Here is a 17174-nt window from a genome sequence, read left to right as displayed (position 1 = left end):
AGGCGTGCATGTTGAGGTATTTAGTTAGGTAGAGCTTTAACAATGGATTGGATAACAATGGGTGAATGTGGTTTTGTGAATAAGTGTAATAGTACTGGTAATGCTTGATCAGTATAAATTGTTTTTAATAATGTACATTTTAATTTTTTGTAACCATATGGGTGTTTTGGGGGCATAAACCTCACATTTTCCCCTGGAGGTGACTACCTGCAACGCATCTGCTGAGAAGACCACAAGCCCTCCTGTACTGCAATTTTCAAATTACGTAGTTACATTTCATTATGTCTTCCAGTAATCAATGAATTATTATAATTCTGAAAGGTTATTTCATCGTTAAGTAGCTGAAAAGTTAGTAACCAGTGTATCGTTGTCTGATACCTCCAAAGCGACGACAAAAGAGTATCAGTGCAGGTAAACCACATAACACCCAAACTCTTCATACCTTCCTGGCTATGTGGCTGACTGAGAACTCAGCAGCGATCTGCCAGGTCAGTTCAACCATGAAAATTGGAGCCTCATTTGCATAGCTGATTTGCATTGTGTTTTTTAATATATAACATCGTTAGACAGTCAGATGGAGGGGAAGGGGCTTTGGGATATCAGCCTAGAATATTTATGCATATAAGATGAAAATATTCCAGGTTGGGCACACACAGTACAAGACAATTTAATAAAAATCTTTCCTAGCCCTGAGGAAGGTGGTGGGTGCCCCTGAAAATTTATTTATTTCCATCTTTAAGTGTGTATTTTACTGTGTGCGCCCGACCTGGGACATTTTTGTGTTATACACCTCATAGAGGAATTTCCTAAAGTATTTATACATACAATGGTAAGCAGGGGCGGATCCAGGATTTCTCTCTGTGGGGGGGGGGGGAAGCGCGGCCGTATCCAGGATTTTTGTTCGAGGGGGCACAAGGATACTTCGTAATACAAAGCAAACGCAATGATAATGGGACCGTAATAAAAATATTGCCTTTTTTTAAGGGTCTGGGAGGGCACGAGCCCCCGTGCCCCCCTCTAGATCCACCTATGATGATAAGTTATTAGTTATATTTATATACTGTCACTAATTTCTTAGTAGGGTAAGGTAGCTACCCCAAAAAAGCCAGATGTAGTAAGATCAGGTATTATATGTACATATTTGAGTGCAGCAAGAGCAATCTCACATGGTCACTAATAATCCGAGAGCGACATCTTCAGTTATGTCCGAAAAACACCCAAAAAACCAAAATTTCAAAACTTTAAGTGCGATGCGGCACGTTTTCCCGGTATCCGATTGCAAAATGATTTATTTTCTCACCAAATGGCTAATTTTTGAGATCAGCAAGATGAACCCGTCACCAGTGGAGTATAAATTACGCCGCGCGACCTGCCGTGTACCTTTATATCTGTATCACCTATAAATGTACTAATTCCAACAAATAAAGATTAACTTTAACAAAAATAGTTTGTTATCATATAGGCACATATCATGGGCAAAGTACGCATTTTGCCCGGTCGTGTAACATAACAGTCGCGCCATAATTCTTTAACCAAACTACTTTCAGTTTATAAATTACGTAGGTCTACGCGGAAGATGACTCAACACACTTTCTGATGTGACTGAGGTACCTATTAAGTAAATTATTATAATATAAATATCAATTTGATCTTACAATACCTTCAAATGATCTTCAAAACAGAATATCATCGATAGGTAAGAGTCAGGAGCAGCCTTGAACCATTTATTCCGTATGGCTTGTGCTTAAGGCACGGGAATGAATATCTTCTCCAGGCTTTTGTTTCGACGTCGAGATGAAATTTGGAACAAAAAATCGTTTATAATTCTTTTTTGAATACATGTTTTCCGTACTAGCCGACATTTTTAGGAAGCAAACTCCACCGATTCCCGGAAACTCTCGCCGCGCTAAAGGCGACAGAATACAGCGATACTCCACTGGTGACTACTGCCTTGTGACGTCACATCTCAATCAAGATGGAGGCACTGTGTTTCAGCGCAACATGAAATTTTCCGACTTTCAAAACGTTTTAAAGTGCACACCCCAGATGCAGGAAATAAAAGTGACTATACTAATGTTTCTCTTTTAGGATAAACTTTCAAATTTAGCAATAAAAAAAATGAGTGCACTTCCCTATTCGGTGGAGATCCTGGACAGCCAGCGATCCGAATACTGTTTTTAATACTTGGCTCACAAAACTGATCCAACCCCATCTGTTTCGTCGCTTCTAGACCAAGTCCACTAATGTATCTATTTCCTCCTTGAAATGCTAATATTCCCTATTCATCCTGTCTAATACCAAGATATACCCACGACTTAACTCTGCCTCAGCCCCCCTACATCCTTGACCTTACTTTATCGAAATTAAGTGAACTACTGTGAGTAAACTTCTCTCGGGTTTCCCACCGGGTTAAAGGCTTCATAATGGCCGACGTTTCGAGCTCCGACTCGGCGCTCATCATCAGGGCTACTGGATGCTGTGATGCGGGAATGGGCCTGCTTATATGCTGCCCTCCTCCGGTCAGGTTCCTCGGGATTGGCTGGTAGTTTCCCGCCTGGTGGTGTTGACTCCGGATTGGTCTGTCCGTCGTATCGTCCTTTCCCTGTCTTCGGTCAGTTTTTTTAGAACGGGTTTCCAAGTGCTGCTAAGGGAATACCCTGAATCGCGATTAAGTTCTTCCTCTCCAGTTTAATTTCGATGGCTTCTTTGGTGAGACGGTCCCAAAAACTTTTGGCATGACAAAGTATCTCTGTTTTTTCAAATTGAATTTTATGGGCGTGTTCGACACTATGCTCAGCAATGGCAGATTTTTCTAGCTGACCAAGCCTCAGATGCCGCTTATGTTCTTTAAGCCTGGTTTCAATGGTGCGGCCAGTTTCTCCAATGTATGCCTCACCGCACTCGCAGGGGACACGGTAGACACCAGGAATCTTGAGACCGGCTGGGTCCTTCGCTCGTACCAGCTGTTCCTTCAATTTCATGGGAGGTTTGTGGATGGTCTCGATGCTGTGCCTCCTGAGTATCCTCGAAATCTTCCCCGAAACTGATGAGACATAAGGCAGGCACGCTCTTGCAACCGGCTTTTCCTTGTCCTCTATATGGCGCTTATCCCGTGGTTCGGAGGTCCTTTTAAGGGCCATGGAAATTTGGTGTGCATTGTAACCATTTTGTGCAAAGGTTTTCTTCAGATGTGCCAACTCCGAGGGTAAACTGTTTTGGTCAGAGATGGACATGGCTCTATGAAACAGGGTTGTCAGTACAGCTGAGCGCTGCGAAGGACGATGGTGACTGCCTCCATTCAAGTACAAGTTGGTGCTTGTCTGTTTCCGATAAACGCTGTGGCCAAGAGTTCCATCGCTCTTCCGTTGGATGAGAATATCCAGGAACGGTAGCCGGCCATCCTTCTCTAGTTCCATGGTGAAGGTGATGTTGGGATGCCGGCTGTTCATGTGCTCCAAGAACTGGTCAAGGTTGTCCCTCCCGTGTGGCCACACTATGAAGGTATAGTCAACGTACCGGTAGAAATACTTCGGGCGTAGCGGAGCTGAGTTTAAGGCCTTCTCTTCGAAATCCTCCATGAAGAAATTGGCGACGGCGGGGGATAGAGGGGACCCCATGGCAACTCCCTCAGCCTGCTCAAAGAATTCACCGTTGAATTGGAAGTAGGTGGAAGTTAAAACGTGGTGAAATAATACCAAAAAGTTTTTGGGACCGTCTCACCAAAGAAGCCAGCGAAATTAAACTGGAGAGGAAGAACTTTAATCGCGATTCAGGGTATTCCCTTAGCAGCACTTGGAAACCCGTTCTAAAAAAACTGACCGAAGACAGGGAAAGGACGATACGACGGACAGACCAATCCGGAGTCAACACCACCAGGCGGGAAACTACCAGCCAATCCCGAGGAACCTGACCGGAGGAGGGCAGCATATAAGCAGGCCCATTCCCGCATCACACTCGTCCTCCCACTGATAGGGGATGGTTACAGCTGATGTTGGTCCAAGGCTGAAGAGTTTCCACCTCGAATAAATTTTCGCGGCCGTCCACGGGGTCGATCACCAATATTCTATAATTTAGGAGGGGGAATACGACTATGATAAGGCTTAACACGACTAATGTGCACAATAAGGGCTCGAAATGGAAATTCCAACAGTATATTGCACTTTGAAGTTAATTTCAACACGCGATACGGGCTCTTCCATGGTCTATCAAACTTTTTACTTGCCCCACTTTCAAACAAGGGTCACTAAAGAACGCGTTATTGCTTTCCTTACATTCCCTTATCTTGCCCCTTCCATTCACAGTTTCCCTCCTTTTCTTCACCGCTAGCCGATAATTTCGGGCGTATTGTTTCCACATCCCCTTCAACCTCTCTCGTAGCCCTGCCACACTAGGGTGTTCCTTCCCTGGATTAATTACCCTGAAAACATTTAAAGGTGATGACATCTGTTTCACAAACATCAACTCGTGCGGGGTAAACCCCGTGCGCCTATGTTCACTCGTGTTACATGCATTCACGGCAAATGCGAGGTGCTTTTCCCAGTCGTCGTTTCATACGTTCACGCAATGCACTTTCCGATGCACTCTCTCAACTCGGCCATTGCACTCCGGGTGGAACGGGGAGGTCCTTAGCTGTTTTACATTCAATAGTCTACAAATCTGTCGGAACAGATGGGATTTAATTTGCCCCCTGATCCGTAAGCCATAAGTCTGGCACCCCAAATATCAATGTCCATTGTTTTACCAGTGTAATGGATAAGTTTTCAGCCGATTGGTTGGACTACGGCACCATTACCAAGTATCTCGTAAAATGGTCCAGGATATACAAAATATAACGATTCCTATTATCTGTCTTTGGAGGGCCCACAATATCAATGGCAATAACCTCTGGGTATTTCCGCCGCGGTTAGTGTCTGCAGAGGTGCTCTGCACTTGCCGTAGGGGCTTCGCTGAGTACAAGCTATACAACACTTCACGTACTACTTGATATCCCCGAGGAATCGTGGGCCACCAGCTGTCCCTTCAGACTCTACTCCCGGTGGCGTGTACTCCAAGATGACCAGAAATGCTGCGCCGCTCCGCATTCTTCGACGTCCAGAAGGCATTCGACCGCGTCTGGCTTCAGGGTCTAATGCTGAAGCTGAAGAGATTCGGCTTCCCGCTCCGGGAACGATGGCTTATGGAATCTTACCCGAGGAAGAGAACTTTTTCGGTCATCTGGGGGATCTCACCCGAGAGGAACATAAGCTGATGTCATAGTATATGGGTAGTGTAGCGCCGGTTCGCTGGAGAAGGATATTCGAAATGACGTCCACTCACTTGGAGGTCCCAAACTCAACTCTTTATTCTTTTCTCTTTTACAAAGGGCCAAAGCCGCTTTCCCCGTTGTGGGCCTTCACGCCCCTTTTTCTGGGATTTCCCCCCAAGAGTCCATTCCCTGAGAAGCCGACCGCGCGCCCCTACACTGTCCCCTCCTTTCGAAGGCGTCGCGCCCTCGCGACGGTCTGCATAGCGGGAACCTTCGCTATCCTCGGACCTGGGAAAGTGGGCGCCTTATCTCCTTACCTCTGAAACGAAAAGAAAAGAGATCAACCCCCCGGAATTACTCCTTCCTCAGAGCCCAGCTTAAAACCTTTGTGGCTCTCTTGTCAACCGTCTGGGATATCGCAAGGTCGGCTCAATAACCGCTTCAGCTGGTGGCTCCTCTCTCGCTGCCGGAGTCGCTTGGCCCTCATGTGTTGGTGGAATGGAGAAAAACTTCCATCCACCCCCTCCGCGGACGACAGGTTTTTCCCTCGCTGTCTCGGCCTCTCTTGGCCCAGTTTTTGTTTCTTCCACTCCGTCCGTATTCTCACATTCCTTTTTCGTGTATCCTCCCGGTCTTTCCTTCCACCTTTTGAGTCGGCTGAAGTGTACCACTAAGCGGCGGCAAGGATTATCCACCTTCTTCACCCGGTACGTGACCTCGGACAATTTCCGTATGATTTGGAAGAGGCCCGTCCTGGGGCGATGGAATTTACGACACTTCCCTCTTGCCGTAGCGAGATCGTGGAGCCATACCCTTTCCCCTTCTTCAAAGGGTGCACCGTGACACCGGCGGTCGTATTGTTCTTTTTGTCGGAGGTGGGCCGACCCAAGCCTCTGCCGTGTGAGAGCATGGGCTTTCTCGAGGCTCTCTCGCAAACGTCTCACGCAGTCGCCTTCTTTCCTCTGCGCCATCCCCCTCTGCACATCAGGAATCCCCCACTCCAACCCAATTGGGAGGCGCACTTCCCTCCCAAACATAAGGAAATAGGGTGTGAATCCTGTGCTGCTGTGTTTGGCCGACCGATAAGCCAGCCAGCATGATGGAGTCTAAATGTTCGTCCCATTCGGATTCATTCTCCGTCCACTGGCTCAACATGGCTAATAGTGTTCTATTAAACCGCTCGACCTGGCCGTCCGACTGCGGATGGTATGGGGATGTTCTTGTTTTTACCACACCCATCAGTTTGCATAGCTCCTGGAAGAGACGGGATTCAAATTGCCGTCCTTGGTCTGTGTGTATTTTTCGCGGCACTCCCCACCTGCACACGAAGCCCTTAACATGATGCGCCACCGTTTCCGCCTCTTGTTTGCACATTTCATACGCCTCGGTCCACTTGGTGAGCTCGTCAGCGACGACCAATATATATTTATTTCCTGTCTTTGTTTGAGGAAGTGGTCCTAAAATGTCCATGGAAATTATTTCCATCGGTCCTCCAGTCGGGCAATGACCCAGTGGTGCTCTTAGCGGGTGAGGCGGGGATTTTCGACGCGAACAATCTTCACACGTGCGGCACCAAATTTCCACGTCTTTTGTGTATCCGGGCCAATAGTAGCGCTCTCTCACTTTACCTAGAGTTTTCTCATACCCTGAATGGCCTCCGACGGGCGAATCGTGCAAAGACCGAAGAACTTCGTCCCTCGCCTCAGCAGGCACAATTAGCTGTAGACGTTCGGCGTCTCTTCCTTCTCCCTCCCACCTTCGAAAGAGAGCCCCATCCTTAAACACTAGGCTGTCCTATTGTGTTCACAAAGCCTTCGCCCTCGGGCAGTCACTCCTCCTCTCTCCCTCTGGTGGCCGAATTCCTGCCTCGAGTGCTTCCATTACCCTTCTCAGCACGGGTCCTTGCTTTGCCTGTCCCTCACGCTTTCCCTCGGGGCCTCTAGGACGGCGTCGATTTCTGCTGAAATCTGTTCCCCCTCTCCCCGAGCGCACTGTTTACAAACAGATCGAGATAAACCGTCGGCATTTCCATGTTTGATCCCCGGCCGATGCACTACCAAAAAGTCATACTCCGACAGTTGCTCAAGCCAGCGAGCAACTTGTCCTTCCGGTTCCCGAAACGATCTCAACCATTGTAGGGCATTATGATCGGTGCGCACCACAAACCTTTTGCCTAATAAATATTGACGAAAATGGCGGGTAGAATTGACTACCGCCAAAAGTTCACGCCTCGTCACACAATATTGGCACGTGAGAGCGTCCGACTATAATAGGCCACAACCCTTTCCTCGCCTTCTTGTCTTCAAATCCGTCGAATTTTATCAGGATCCGTCGCGACACCATTTTTGGAGACTATGTGGCCTAAATATTTCACAGATGGTTTCATGATTTGGCACTTATCAGGCTTAATTTTCAGTCCCGCCTTCCTTAAGCGTACCAACACGTCTGTTAGCCCTTCTAAGTGCTCCCTAAAATTCCTTCCAAAAATTATGACGTCATCCAAGTACACCAAACAAGACCTCCACTGTACACCCGCGAGCACTAGGTCCATTAGTTTTTGGAATGTACTGGGTCCAATGCACAATCCGAAAGGCAGCACTTTAAACTGATAAAGACCGTCACCGGTGGTAAAGGCTGTCTTTTCCCGATCACCTTCTGCGACCTCGCACTGCCAGTATCCTGACGCCATACCTATTGTGGAGAAAGCTGTTGCGGCGGCTAGCGAATCGAGAATGTCGTCCATGCGGGGGAGGGGATAAGCATCTTTGTGAGTCACCTATAGTTCAGACGCCTATAATCAACACAAAATCGCGTCGATCCGTCTTTCTTTTTCTCGAGAACGATCGGTGAACTCCAAGGAGATGATGAGTCTTCGATTATATCGTCCCTCATCATATCTTCTACGATTCGTCGCACTTCTCCACGTCTGTGGATTGGCAATCTCCTGGGAGATTGCCGAATCAGCCTAGTCTCTATTGTGTGCTTAAGAATGTTTGTACTCCCTAAATCGTAGGGTCCTCGAGAGCACACATCTGAGAACTCATTCAACACTATTTTGAGTTCCTCCATTTCCATTTCACTAATATCGGCACAGTTTAAGTCAAAGAGGGAAGATGCTGAGGGAAGATGCGCGTTCTCCAAGCTAAAAACGGGCTTTTGACATGTTTCCACTTGTTCTCCACAACACTCGCGCAATACGCCCACTTTCGTGTCTTTGTATAGAGTCACTGTCTCTCCCAAGGGATTCAGGAAAAGCGTATTCACCGTATCCTTCACGTTATGCAAAATCCGCGCACGGAAAACGCCATTACGCCCTAAAGGTTTTGGGTTTGGCTCGATTATTCCCACTTTTTCCTTGAACCCCGGGTTCGAGCTCACCAAAAACTCCACTACCACTTCGTGGTGAGGAAGAAGAACAACGTTCTCCTTCAACATCACTGCGCAGCCCCACTCGCACTGTCCCTCACTTGAGAGAAATGGCACAGCTTTTCCGCGGAGAAGAATGCAATTCCGGGAAAAAGCCACGTCACACTGATGTGCTCGCAGAAAATCGGTACCCAGGAGGCATCCCTTCGATAGGCGCGGGGCGATGAGCACAGCATGAGAGAACTCTTCCCCTCCGATCTGAAGTATCACTTCACCCTTCCCAAGCACCCGTTCGCCGTTATTAGTGCCAAATTGTCTGTTTTGATTTTCCCCGAACTGTCGGTGCGGTTCCATATTTCTTCCGATATCAATACACCGCCGCTCCCGTGTCTATTAGTATCTCGGCGGGGATCCCCGAAACGGATCCGTGCACCAGGGGCACTGACTCCGACAAAATTGTCCAAATTTCCTTTTCTCCGCGTCCTTCGACGCCCTCGAGCGGTGAAGAAGTGTCTCGGGTTCCTTTTTCGTCACCGGCCGAGAAGGTTACCACCTCCTCGGCCTTCCATCGTTTCCCGAGAAGGAAAGCCGTGAGCATTCGGCTCTCAGATGGCCCTCTTTGCCACACATCCAACATCGCGGCCGATCTCTGCGCCTCACACTGGAATTAGAGCGCCGCCTTTCCGGAGCGGGAGCGGGGCCGCGGTCTTCACCACTCGACATAGCCATCCCTCGTAAAAATTGCAAGACTTCTCTCGTTGTCTCCGAATTCTTTGTCAACCCGGCCTCCACTCTGTCCTCGCGACCGCACCCTCGACTCTCCACACCGAGTTCCTGTGACCTGGTGAGCGTCGTCGGCGCCAACGCATTCACTCCCCTGGTGGATGACTCGGCGAAATGGATTGCCTCCATATCGATTGCAACGCCGATGGCTGCTTCGAGGCTAGCAGGCCACGCCTATTTCACCCACACTCGAATGTTCCCGTCGAGACCATCGAGGAAGCGGTCGCGCACTACGGCCTTTCTCGCATCCTCGGGCCAGGAAGGGTATGCGCGCCGAGCAAGGCGCCCGAGGTCCGTGGCAAAGGCGGCGATGTCTTCTCCGGGGTTGCGCGCTCTTTGGACAAATCGCGCCTTTTCCTTCTCGCTCGCTTCCCTTTGGTTGAAGCGCCGCCCCAATGCCTCACGCGCTTTTGCATAGCTCCCTCGGTTTTTCTCCGGGAGATCACGAAACGCCGAGAGAGCGTTTCCTGTGAGGCAGAGTCTCAGATAGAGCGTCCTCTGCTCCTCAGGCGACTTATTTATTTCCGCTACTGTCTCAAATTGGAAGACCCAGTCTTCCCACTCCTCCGCACCACTAAACTTCTCCGGCATCACGATACCCGCCATGGCTGCCGCCGCCGAACCGCACGCGAAATCTCAGGATCGAGAAAACAATCCTACCGTCTGCGCCAATATGGCGCCGGTTCGCTGGAGAAGGATATTCGAAATAACGTCCACTCACTTGGAGGTCCCAAACTCAACTCTTCATTCTTTTCTCTTTTACAAAGGGCCAAAGCCTCTCTCCCCGTTGTGGGCCTTCACGCCCCTTTTCCTGGGATTTCCCCCCAAGAGTCCATTCCCTGAGAAGCCGACCGCGCGCCCCTACAGGTAGCTTCGGTACGGCGTAGAATCTTTACTTCTCTCCCTTGGTGCTCCACGTCGAGACCTGGGCCTGAGTTCCTCTACTTTGCGTTTGAGAAGAACCTAGTCCTCCATGTTTTTCAGTTGTATGCGGCTGCTGTCCGTGTTATACATGCAGAACGGAGAACGTAGCGTCCTTCACAGTTGCCCCCACCAAGCGGACTAGTGAAAGTGATAGAATAAGTGATAGCGACTGTAAACGAGTGTCAGAAATATCTGCGAGAACCTGCCTTCCCGGAACAATAATGCTGCCTACATTAAGATCTGATCCACGAAAACCTGAGAGGTATGTAGCGAGATTTAAATGATGAATAATTATGCTTTACTTAAAATTGTCTGCTCTTTATCATGTTACTTTTAGCGCCTTTACGTTAAAACTGACTCTTACGCAGTTAATTCTAATGCCTTTTCCGGTGCCTAAATTAAGCTAATTTTCTCGAATTTTTTGGGTGAAGAGGTTTTGAGAATTTTTTCATTTGTTTGCGTAATCATGGAGGCGTGCCTATGGGGATAACCTTCTCGACCCCAACAATGAATATCGAAATCACTGTAAGTTTATTATTGATATCTAATGTAGTTACTCGTCCACACAATTTCTGTGTTAAAGGCTGGCACGTTGGCAAGGCATTACGTTCGCTTTTGGTGATTCTTTCGCATCTCCACTTTCGAAGGTTCATACCCGGCGCGCACTGACAATGAGTCAAGAACCAGGTATCGGTATTGGTCGCTAGTAACCAATCTGAGTGCGTCTACCATGGGCAATTGGTCTCAGGGAAACTCTCTAGCGCACATAAACTCTGCGAGCACTCAAGTGCATTAGATGCGAATGCAATGCGTCCCAAAGAAATGTCAATAACTAACTTCCCTTTAATTGTCAGCTCTGATTTTACGTTTTGGTCGACGGCAGAATATATCGGAGAGTCCCATTTCAGTTGATAATTGTCTAGCATGCTTCAAATATGTGGTTAATGTGAATTATTGGCTCATTTACCTCCTACTGCCGTGCATTTATGAAATTTCCGCGGGAAATGTAGATCAATTTGCCTCGTAGTGCTGCGAGTGGCGATTTTTGAAATATGGATATAATGCGCTAGGAGCGACAACAATTCTAGTGGCGGACTTGAGAATCCTCTGATTTAACTTGCGATTCCAACCATTCCAACCCAAAAGACGCCAACTACCAGCGGAAATGTAAGCAGTACGATGGTGAAGGAGTAAAGGGCCAGAGAACGGTGTACGTGTAATTCATATGTCGAATACAGGCTGTGTTGTGCTCTATCGTAATCCCTGACGCCTGTTGGCTTCTTGATACAATCATCCCTCTTTACGAGATCTTTCGCTTATCTCGCATTTATGTGATTCATCCAAAACTGCGTATATTATGTAACTCATAGACGCCTGAATTGCGCCTCATATTCATAAAGTGCAATGACGCCGTCTCCAACTTTGCCCTCTTCGCCCAACCTGTTCCCTTCCTCCCCCTAGGCCTTTTCCTCGACGCCTCGGTTTTAACCTTGGGGACAGTTCTTCAACAATAAACTAACACCGGCTGGAAACCATTGTGTTTATTTTCTAAAACCGTAGAGAAGGACCATAGCCCATACGATAGAGAAATATTGGCCATTTACTTCAAACACATGTTAGAAGGGCGAACTTTCACGATTTTCACGGATCACAAACCGTTAACATAAGCATTCCAGCAAAAGTCTGATAAGTGCTCACCTCGGTAATTCTGCTACCTTGACTTTTCAACGGATTCAAAGGCCAATTTTTAACGGATATCCGTCACGTAGCGGGGGCCAACAATATTGTTGCGGACGCCTTGTCCCGGATTGGGGAAGTGACTCGTGCTGTCATTTTTGAGGAACTAGGCCGTTTTCAGGAGACTGACGAAGAACTGACCTCCCTTTTTAACTCCCAGACATCTTTAATCCTGAAGGAAGCGCCAATTCCCGGGTGCAGTGTACAGTTAATGTGTGATACATCTACATTAAACGTTTGACCATATGTCGCACCAGCTTTCCGTCGCCAAGCATTCAATTACATTCACAACCTTGCAAACCGTGGAGTGAGAACTATACGTGAATACTCGTTTTGTGTGGACATAAATAAACAGAGATTGCCGTCCGTGGGCTCGTTCCTGTATCCCCTGCCAGCGATCCAAAATAACACGGCATGTCCCCTCACCCCTTACTGTTTTCCCCCTGCCGGGAATGAGGTTTGAACATGTGCACATTGGTCTTGTTGGTCCCCTTCCCATCTGCCGTGGTTACCGCTACTGCCTCACATGTGTAGACCGCTTGACACGGTGGCCTGAGGTCATTCCTGTGGAGGGTATCTCCGCCGAGACCGTGGCACGTGCCTTCCTTTGCTATTGGTTGTCACGCCTCGGCATGCCTCAGTGAATCACCACGTACCAAGGCAGGCATTGTAAGAGTAGGTACCCTTTTGTGCCAACTCTCCAATATAGCCGGTGCAATAGGGAACTTGCATACATTTCAGAAACAGTTGTGAGCTCCAAAATCATGTAGAAATACATGTTTGCGTTTCACAGTGAAAAGGTTTTATTACTTTTTGATGTCGTTAGCGATATTTTATTCATTAAAGTTCAAGAGAATTTTCAAATACGAGTGGGACTCGAAAACGCCCGATGATTGGCTAGCGGCAAATTGACGTCATAGTTCAGTACGAGGAAGCGAAGGAAGCAGCATAGGCATTTGGACACAAGCGACGGCTTGGTTGTGAGGCATTTCTTAGTTCCAGTACAGTGAGTCCTCGTTTAACGTTCCTGAAAAATGTGACGATAAACGAAATGACGTTAATCGAAACATATATCCCATAAGAAACAATGTTAAAGTGAATATCGGCTTCTATACGCGAAAAAAATTTAGCGTATCATATCTGGGGCATTTTTTACGATGGGAATTCGATATGGTGGTCGCCCGGGCAACATCGTCGCAATTTAAGGATCCAACCGATGTGCATCTGAAATGTTTTATAGTTCATAACAAAGTGAGACTTGCGTATAACATTGGCGAAAGCGTATACTCATGTGAAATGTGTATTCTTTTGGCAGTCCGGTAGAGAGTCTTACGGTGAACTTATTTCCACCTCGAAGCTGTCGATGATACTTTCAACTTAAAAATACCTTGCCTGGAGGGCGACAGGAAGCTCTGAGGAAGCCAGACTATTAATGTTTCAATTTAGTAGCGATAATATAGACGAACTTCCAACACAATCTACCATCTTGTAACTCAAAACCCCGAAACCTCTTCCTATTCTGCAGAAAGAATCGGTCAATCGCATTTCGATTAATATAATAAATACAACGTCTTCAGGTGTTAATAAGTTACTTTTGTAATTAGAAGGCCTTCCTAAAGTAACATTAAAATTTTAATATTTTCCAAACAGAGTCTTTAATACATTTTGGGAGCTTTTCTCACGATATATCTGAAACTAAACTATCTAAAGGCGAGCCCATCGTCATTGCGATCGGTTGTCACTTAAAAATTCCGTATCGGAAATCCTAGAGGGATGACCTTCGACGATGACCATGATCACCTGCACTCTCACTATCACTGGAACCCGTGGTGAAAATATCATCCCAATCCAATTTCTATTTGGTTTTAACTGGGAAAGAGCAACATAGAACTGCACATTCTTTGGACAACTTTGGGTATGACTTTCCCTCAAACATCCCATTTCCCCTGTGGTGCACATCAGTCCTATCTTTATACGATAGCCTAACAACCTTTAAATGGATCCTTGGTTTATCCTGACAACCAACTAAATGGAAATTGCTGATCCACACGTCTTCCTCCACAGTCTAAACATAGACACTCTACCAACTTGTGACTCAAAAACCCTGAAGCCACTCCCTATTCTGCAGAAAGAATCGGTCAATCGCACTTCGATCGATGTAATAAACACAACGTCTTCAGGTGTTAAGAAGTTACTTTTGTAATGAAAGCCTTCCTAAAGTAGCATTAAACTGTGAATATTTTCCAAACAGAGTCTTTAATACATTTTGGGAGCTTTTCTCACGATATATCTTAAACCTACTGTAAAGGCGAGCTCATCGTCGTTGCGATCGGTTGTCACTTAAAAATTCCGTATCAGAAATCCTAGAGGGATGACCTTCGACGATGACTGTGATCACCTACTCTCTCACTATCAGTGGAACCTGTGGTGAAAATATCATCCCAATCCAATTTCTATTTGGTTTTAACTGGGGAAAGACCAACATAGAACTGCACATTCTTTGGGCAACTTTGGGTTTGACTTTCCCTCAAACACCCCATTTCCCCTGTGGTGCACATCAGTCCTATCTTGGCCTGATGGCCCGATGGCCTGACAACCTTTAAATGGATCCTTGGTTTATCCTGACAACCAACTTAATGGAAATTGCTGATTCACATGTCTTCCTCTATCTCCACAGTTTCCAAATCAAGGGCCGCGGAACATTCCTCATTGTGACTCAACTTTTTCTGAAAAGCAAGCCGGCGTAGAATAAAATCAAAGAATGCTGCGATTCATTTTTTGTGACCACCTCTGGATTCCATTCTTTTTCCATCTACAACTTCCTTTATCTTTGGGACAAGACGATGTTTAAATATTTTCATTAATTTATAACAAAATATAAGTTCTAAAAATACCCAAAAGCCATTTTATTAATCCGCACTGACGAGTGTAAATTAATGTGGAAGATGAATGCTGTAGACGTAGTAGTTTTCCTTAGGTTGAGTTGCAAAGTTCATGAAGTTGACAAAACGGCTAATTTTTCGGTGCGCGGAGTCATTTATATTGCACTGGCCGTGTCTATACATTTTTCAATTTTTTTGTAATAAAATAAATCAGAATTTAGGATAAAATTTCCTTTAAAGTGACATATAGTTCATTATTATAGCATGCAGTGAAGCCAGGGTATAAATTTGCAAAGTACTGCGGCACATCATTTTGACGCCGACAGTAGAAGAAAACGCGGTCTTCTTGGCTGGCACTCGAATGCATGAGGATCAACGTTGCTCTGTATTTTCATATTTCCTCTCTTGATTTTAAACATCATGGAATTTTCTATGTCCTTCCGTAACTGAAATTGAACAAGTGCCATAAATAATTTGAGTCCATCATAACCATCGAGAAACACCTATCTCGATTTTTGTTGTGAAGTTGAGTTTTTATTCTACGGCGGCCGAATTATCGAAAAATCTCAGTTTCAAGTTATTCAGTCAATGAAATATGGAAATATTATTTATATTAAAGTTATCTTCGCTCACATAGCGCACGGGTTTACCATGCCGATTATTATACTCTTATTTTTCCGTAACGCTTATCCCGACAGACGGCATGCATCGAGGCTTTTCTTCTAATTTCCTCCGTGGGAATGCAGACGAAAATTTTTTCTGGGTTGTTATTGCACAGAGGAACAATGCACCACTTGTAATTTTTCCTTATTTCAGCCATGTTCTCCTTTAAACGCAACGTGGCTCTTCCAAACCTGCAGTTACTGGGCTTGGATCTTGGACTCGTACTGAACTATGACGTCACAGCCAAAGATTAGTGGGGGCGGTATTTTTTAGCCCGCGAAACTCGGGCGACTTTTGGGAGTCATTTTCTAGGGTATAAACTGAATTTTAAGCGGAAAAAAGTATATTGCTGTACTAAGTGTTTACTGTAGTATATCAGCATACTGTTTATAAAAAGTATGCAATTTCCCTATTACCTGCTTAACATGTCAGAACATCGCAACTTCTGGATTCCCCTACTCTAAGTATTGCGATGTATATCGCTAATGTTATCGGAGTATGACATTGACTTTAGTTGTCATAAGGCACAGCGAAGAAAACCACAGAATAATTAAGCGTAAATAAAGTATGACTTTTAGAAAGTATTTGCACGAGAGGGATCAGTGAAAGTTTAGAAATCGATCTTAAAAAAATACAAACACATTTCTCTTATCAACGGAAAGAGCGATTGGTACAGATAAAGCGGATTTCCCCGGGCGAAATCCAAACTGGGAAGGGGTGAAGAGATTGTGTTTCTCAAAGTGTACTAGAATTTGTGTATAGGCAATAGTTTCTATTATTTTAGCGATCACTGATATAATGGTGATGGGCCTATAGCTGTTGGGAAGAGTAGTGTCTCCTTTTTTGAAGACAGGTATGACCTTAGAATATTTTAAGGAGTCTGGGAAGTATCCAGTGGAAAAACAGGCATTAATAATAATAGATAGAGGATGAGCTATAATATGTACTTAATCAGATCATTGGAAAGCCCATTGATGTCACGACTGGTGGAGTTTTTAAATTTTTTTACTACATTGAAAACATCCCTCGTACTAATCCATTGCCACTGAAATTTAGGAGGGGATATCAGGTGTTTATTGAGTAGTGCTAAGGCATCACACCTGTTATTTGTGATTTTTGATAATGTGGTGTCCACGGAATTGACAAAGTGATTGTTGAAGGTATCGGGATCAATTGTAATAGGAGATCTGTTTATAGAAGTGCCTTTTTCCCTATTGATCACATTCCAGGCAGCTTTGAATTTATTAGAGGCACTATTAATGAAATCCATGTTCGCATTTTGTTTCGCTTTTATTGCTGCGAAATGATACTCCTTATTCAATCTTTTATACACTTGTTTCAAATCCTCAGTGGGTAGTCGCTTGTACTCATGATAGGCATGTAGTACACTTTCCCTATGCGTATTTGGACCTCGGGATTGTTTGAGTGGCCACGTGATTTAAAGAATTTTCGGACTGGGACAGCTTTTCTGGGAAAGGATTCATTAAAAAGGGAGATTAAGGTTTCAAAGAACAAAGAGAAATTTGAATGACTGTCGTTGTGTGAGAGTAAGCTAGTCCAATCCACACCACCAA

The 17174-nt window shown here is 45.7% G+C and overlaps 1 protein-coding gene across 1 annotated transcript; it reads right to left on the bottom strand.

Annotated features, from left to right (window-relative positions):
• Positions 1-203: 203 nt before the first annotated feature.
• Positions 204-3617, bottom strand: LOC124171209. The gene is made up of 2 exons (XM_046550350.1): positions 2822-3617; positions 204-247 (listed from the first exon to the last, which is right to left on the bottom strand). The coding sequence occupies exons 1-2, from the start codon at positions 3615-3617 to the stop codon at positions 204-206; spliced, it is 840 nt and encodes a 279-aa protein (XP_046406306.1).
• Positions 3618-17174: the final 13557 nt, after the last annotated feature.

The sequence above is a fragment of the Ischnura elegans genome, chromosome X (assembly GCF_921293095.1).
Source record: "Ischnura elegans chromosome X, ioIscEleg1.1, whole genome shotgun sequence".
NCBI lineage: Eukaryota > Metazoa > Arthropoda > Insecta > Odonata > Coenagrionidae > Ischnura > Ischnura elegans.
The sequence above is the reverse complement of the archived record's forward strand: the minus strand, read 5'-3'. Positions and strand labels throughout refer to the sequence as shown.

Bases quoted from the DNA above. Each gene is read 5' to 3' on its own strand.
- LOC124171209 (XM_046550350.1), bottom strand. From the start codon at position 3,617: ATGGGGTCCCCTCTATCCCCCGCCGTCGCCAATTTCTTCATGGAGGAT. The intron at 248-2,821 runs GTCAGCTAGAAA...TGAAAATTGCAG, and splicing joins TAAGCGGCATCTGAGGCTTG to TACAGGAGGGCTTGTGGTCT.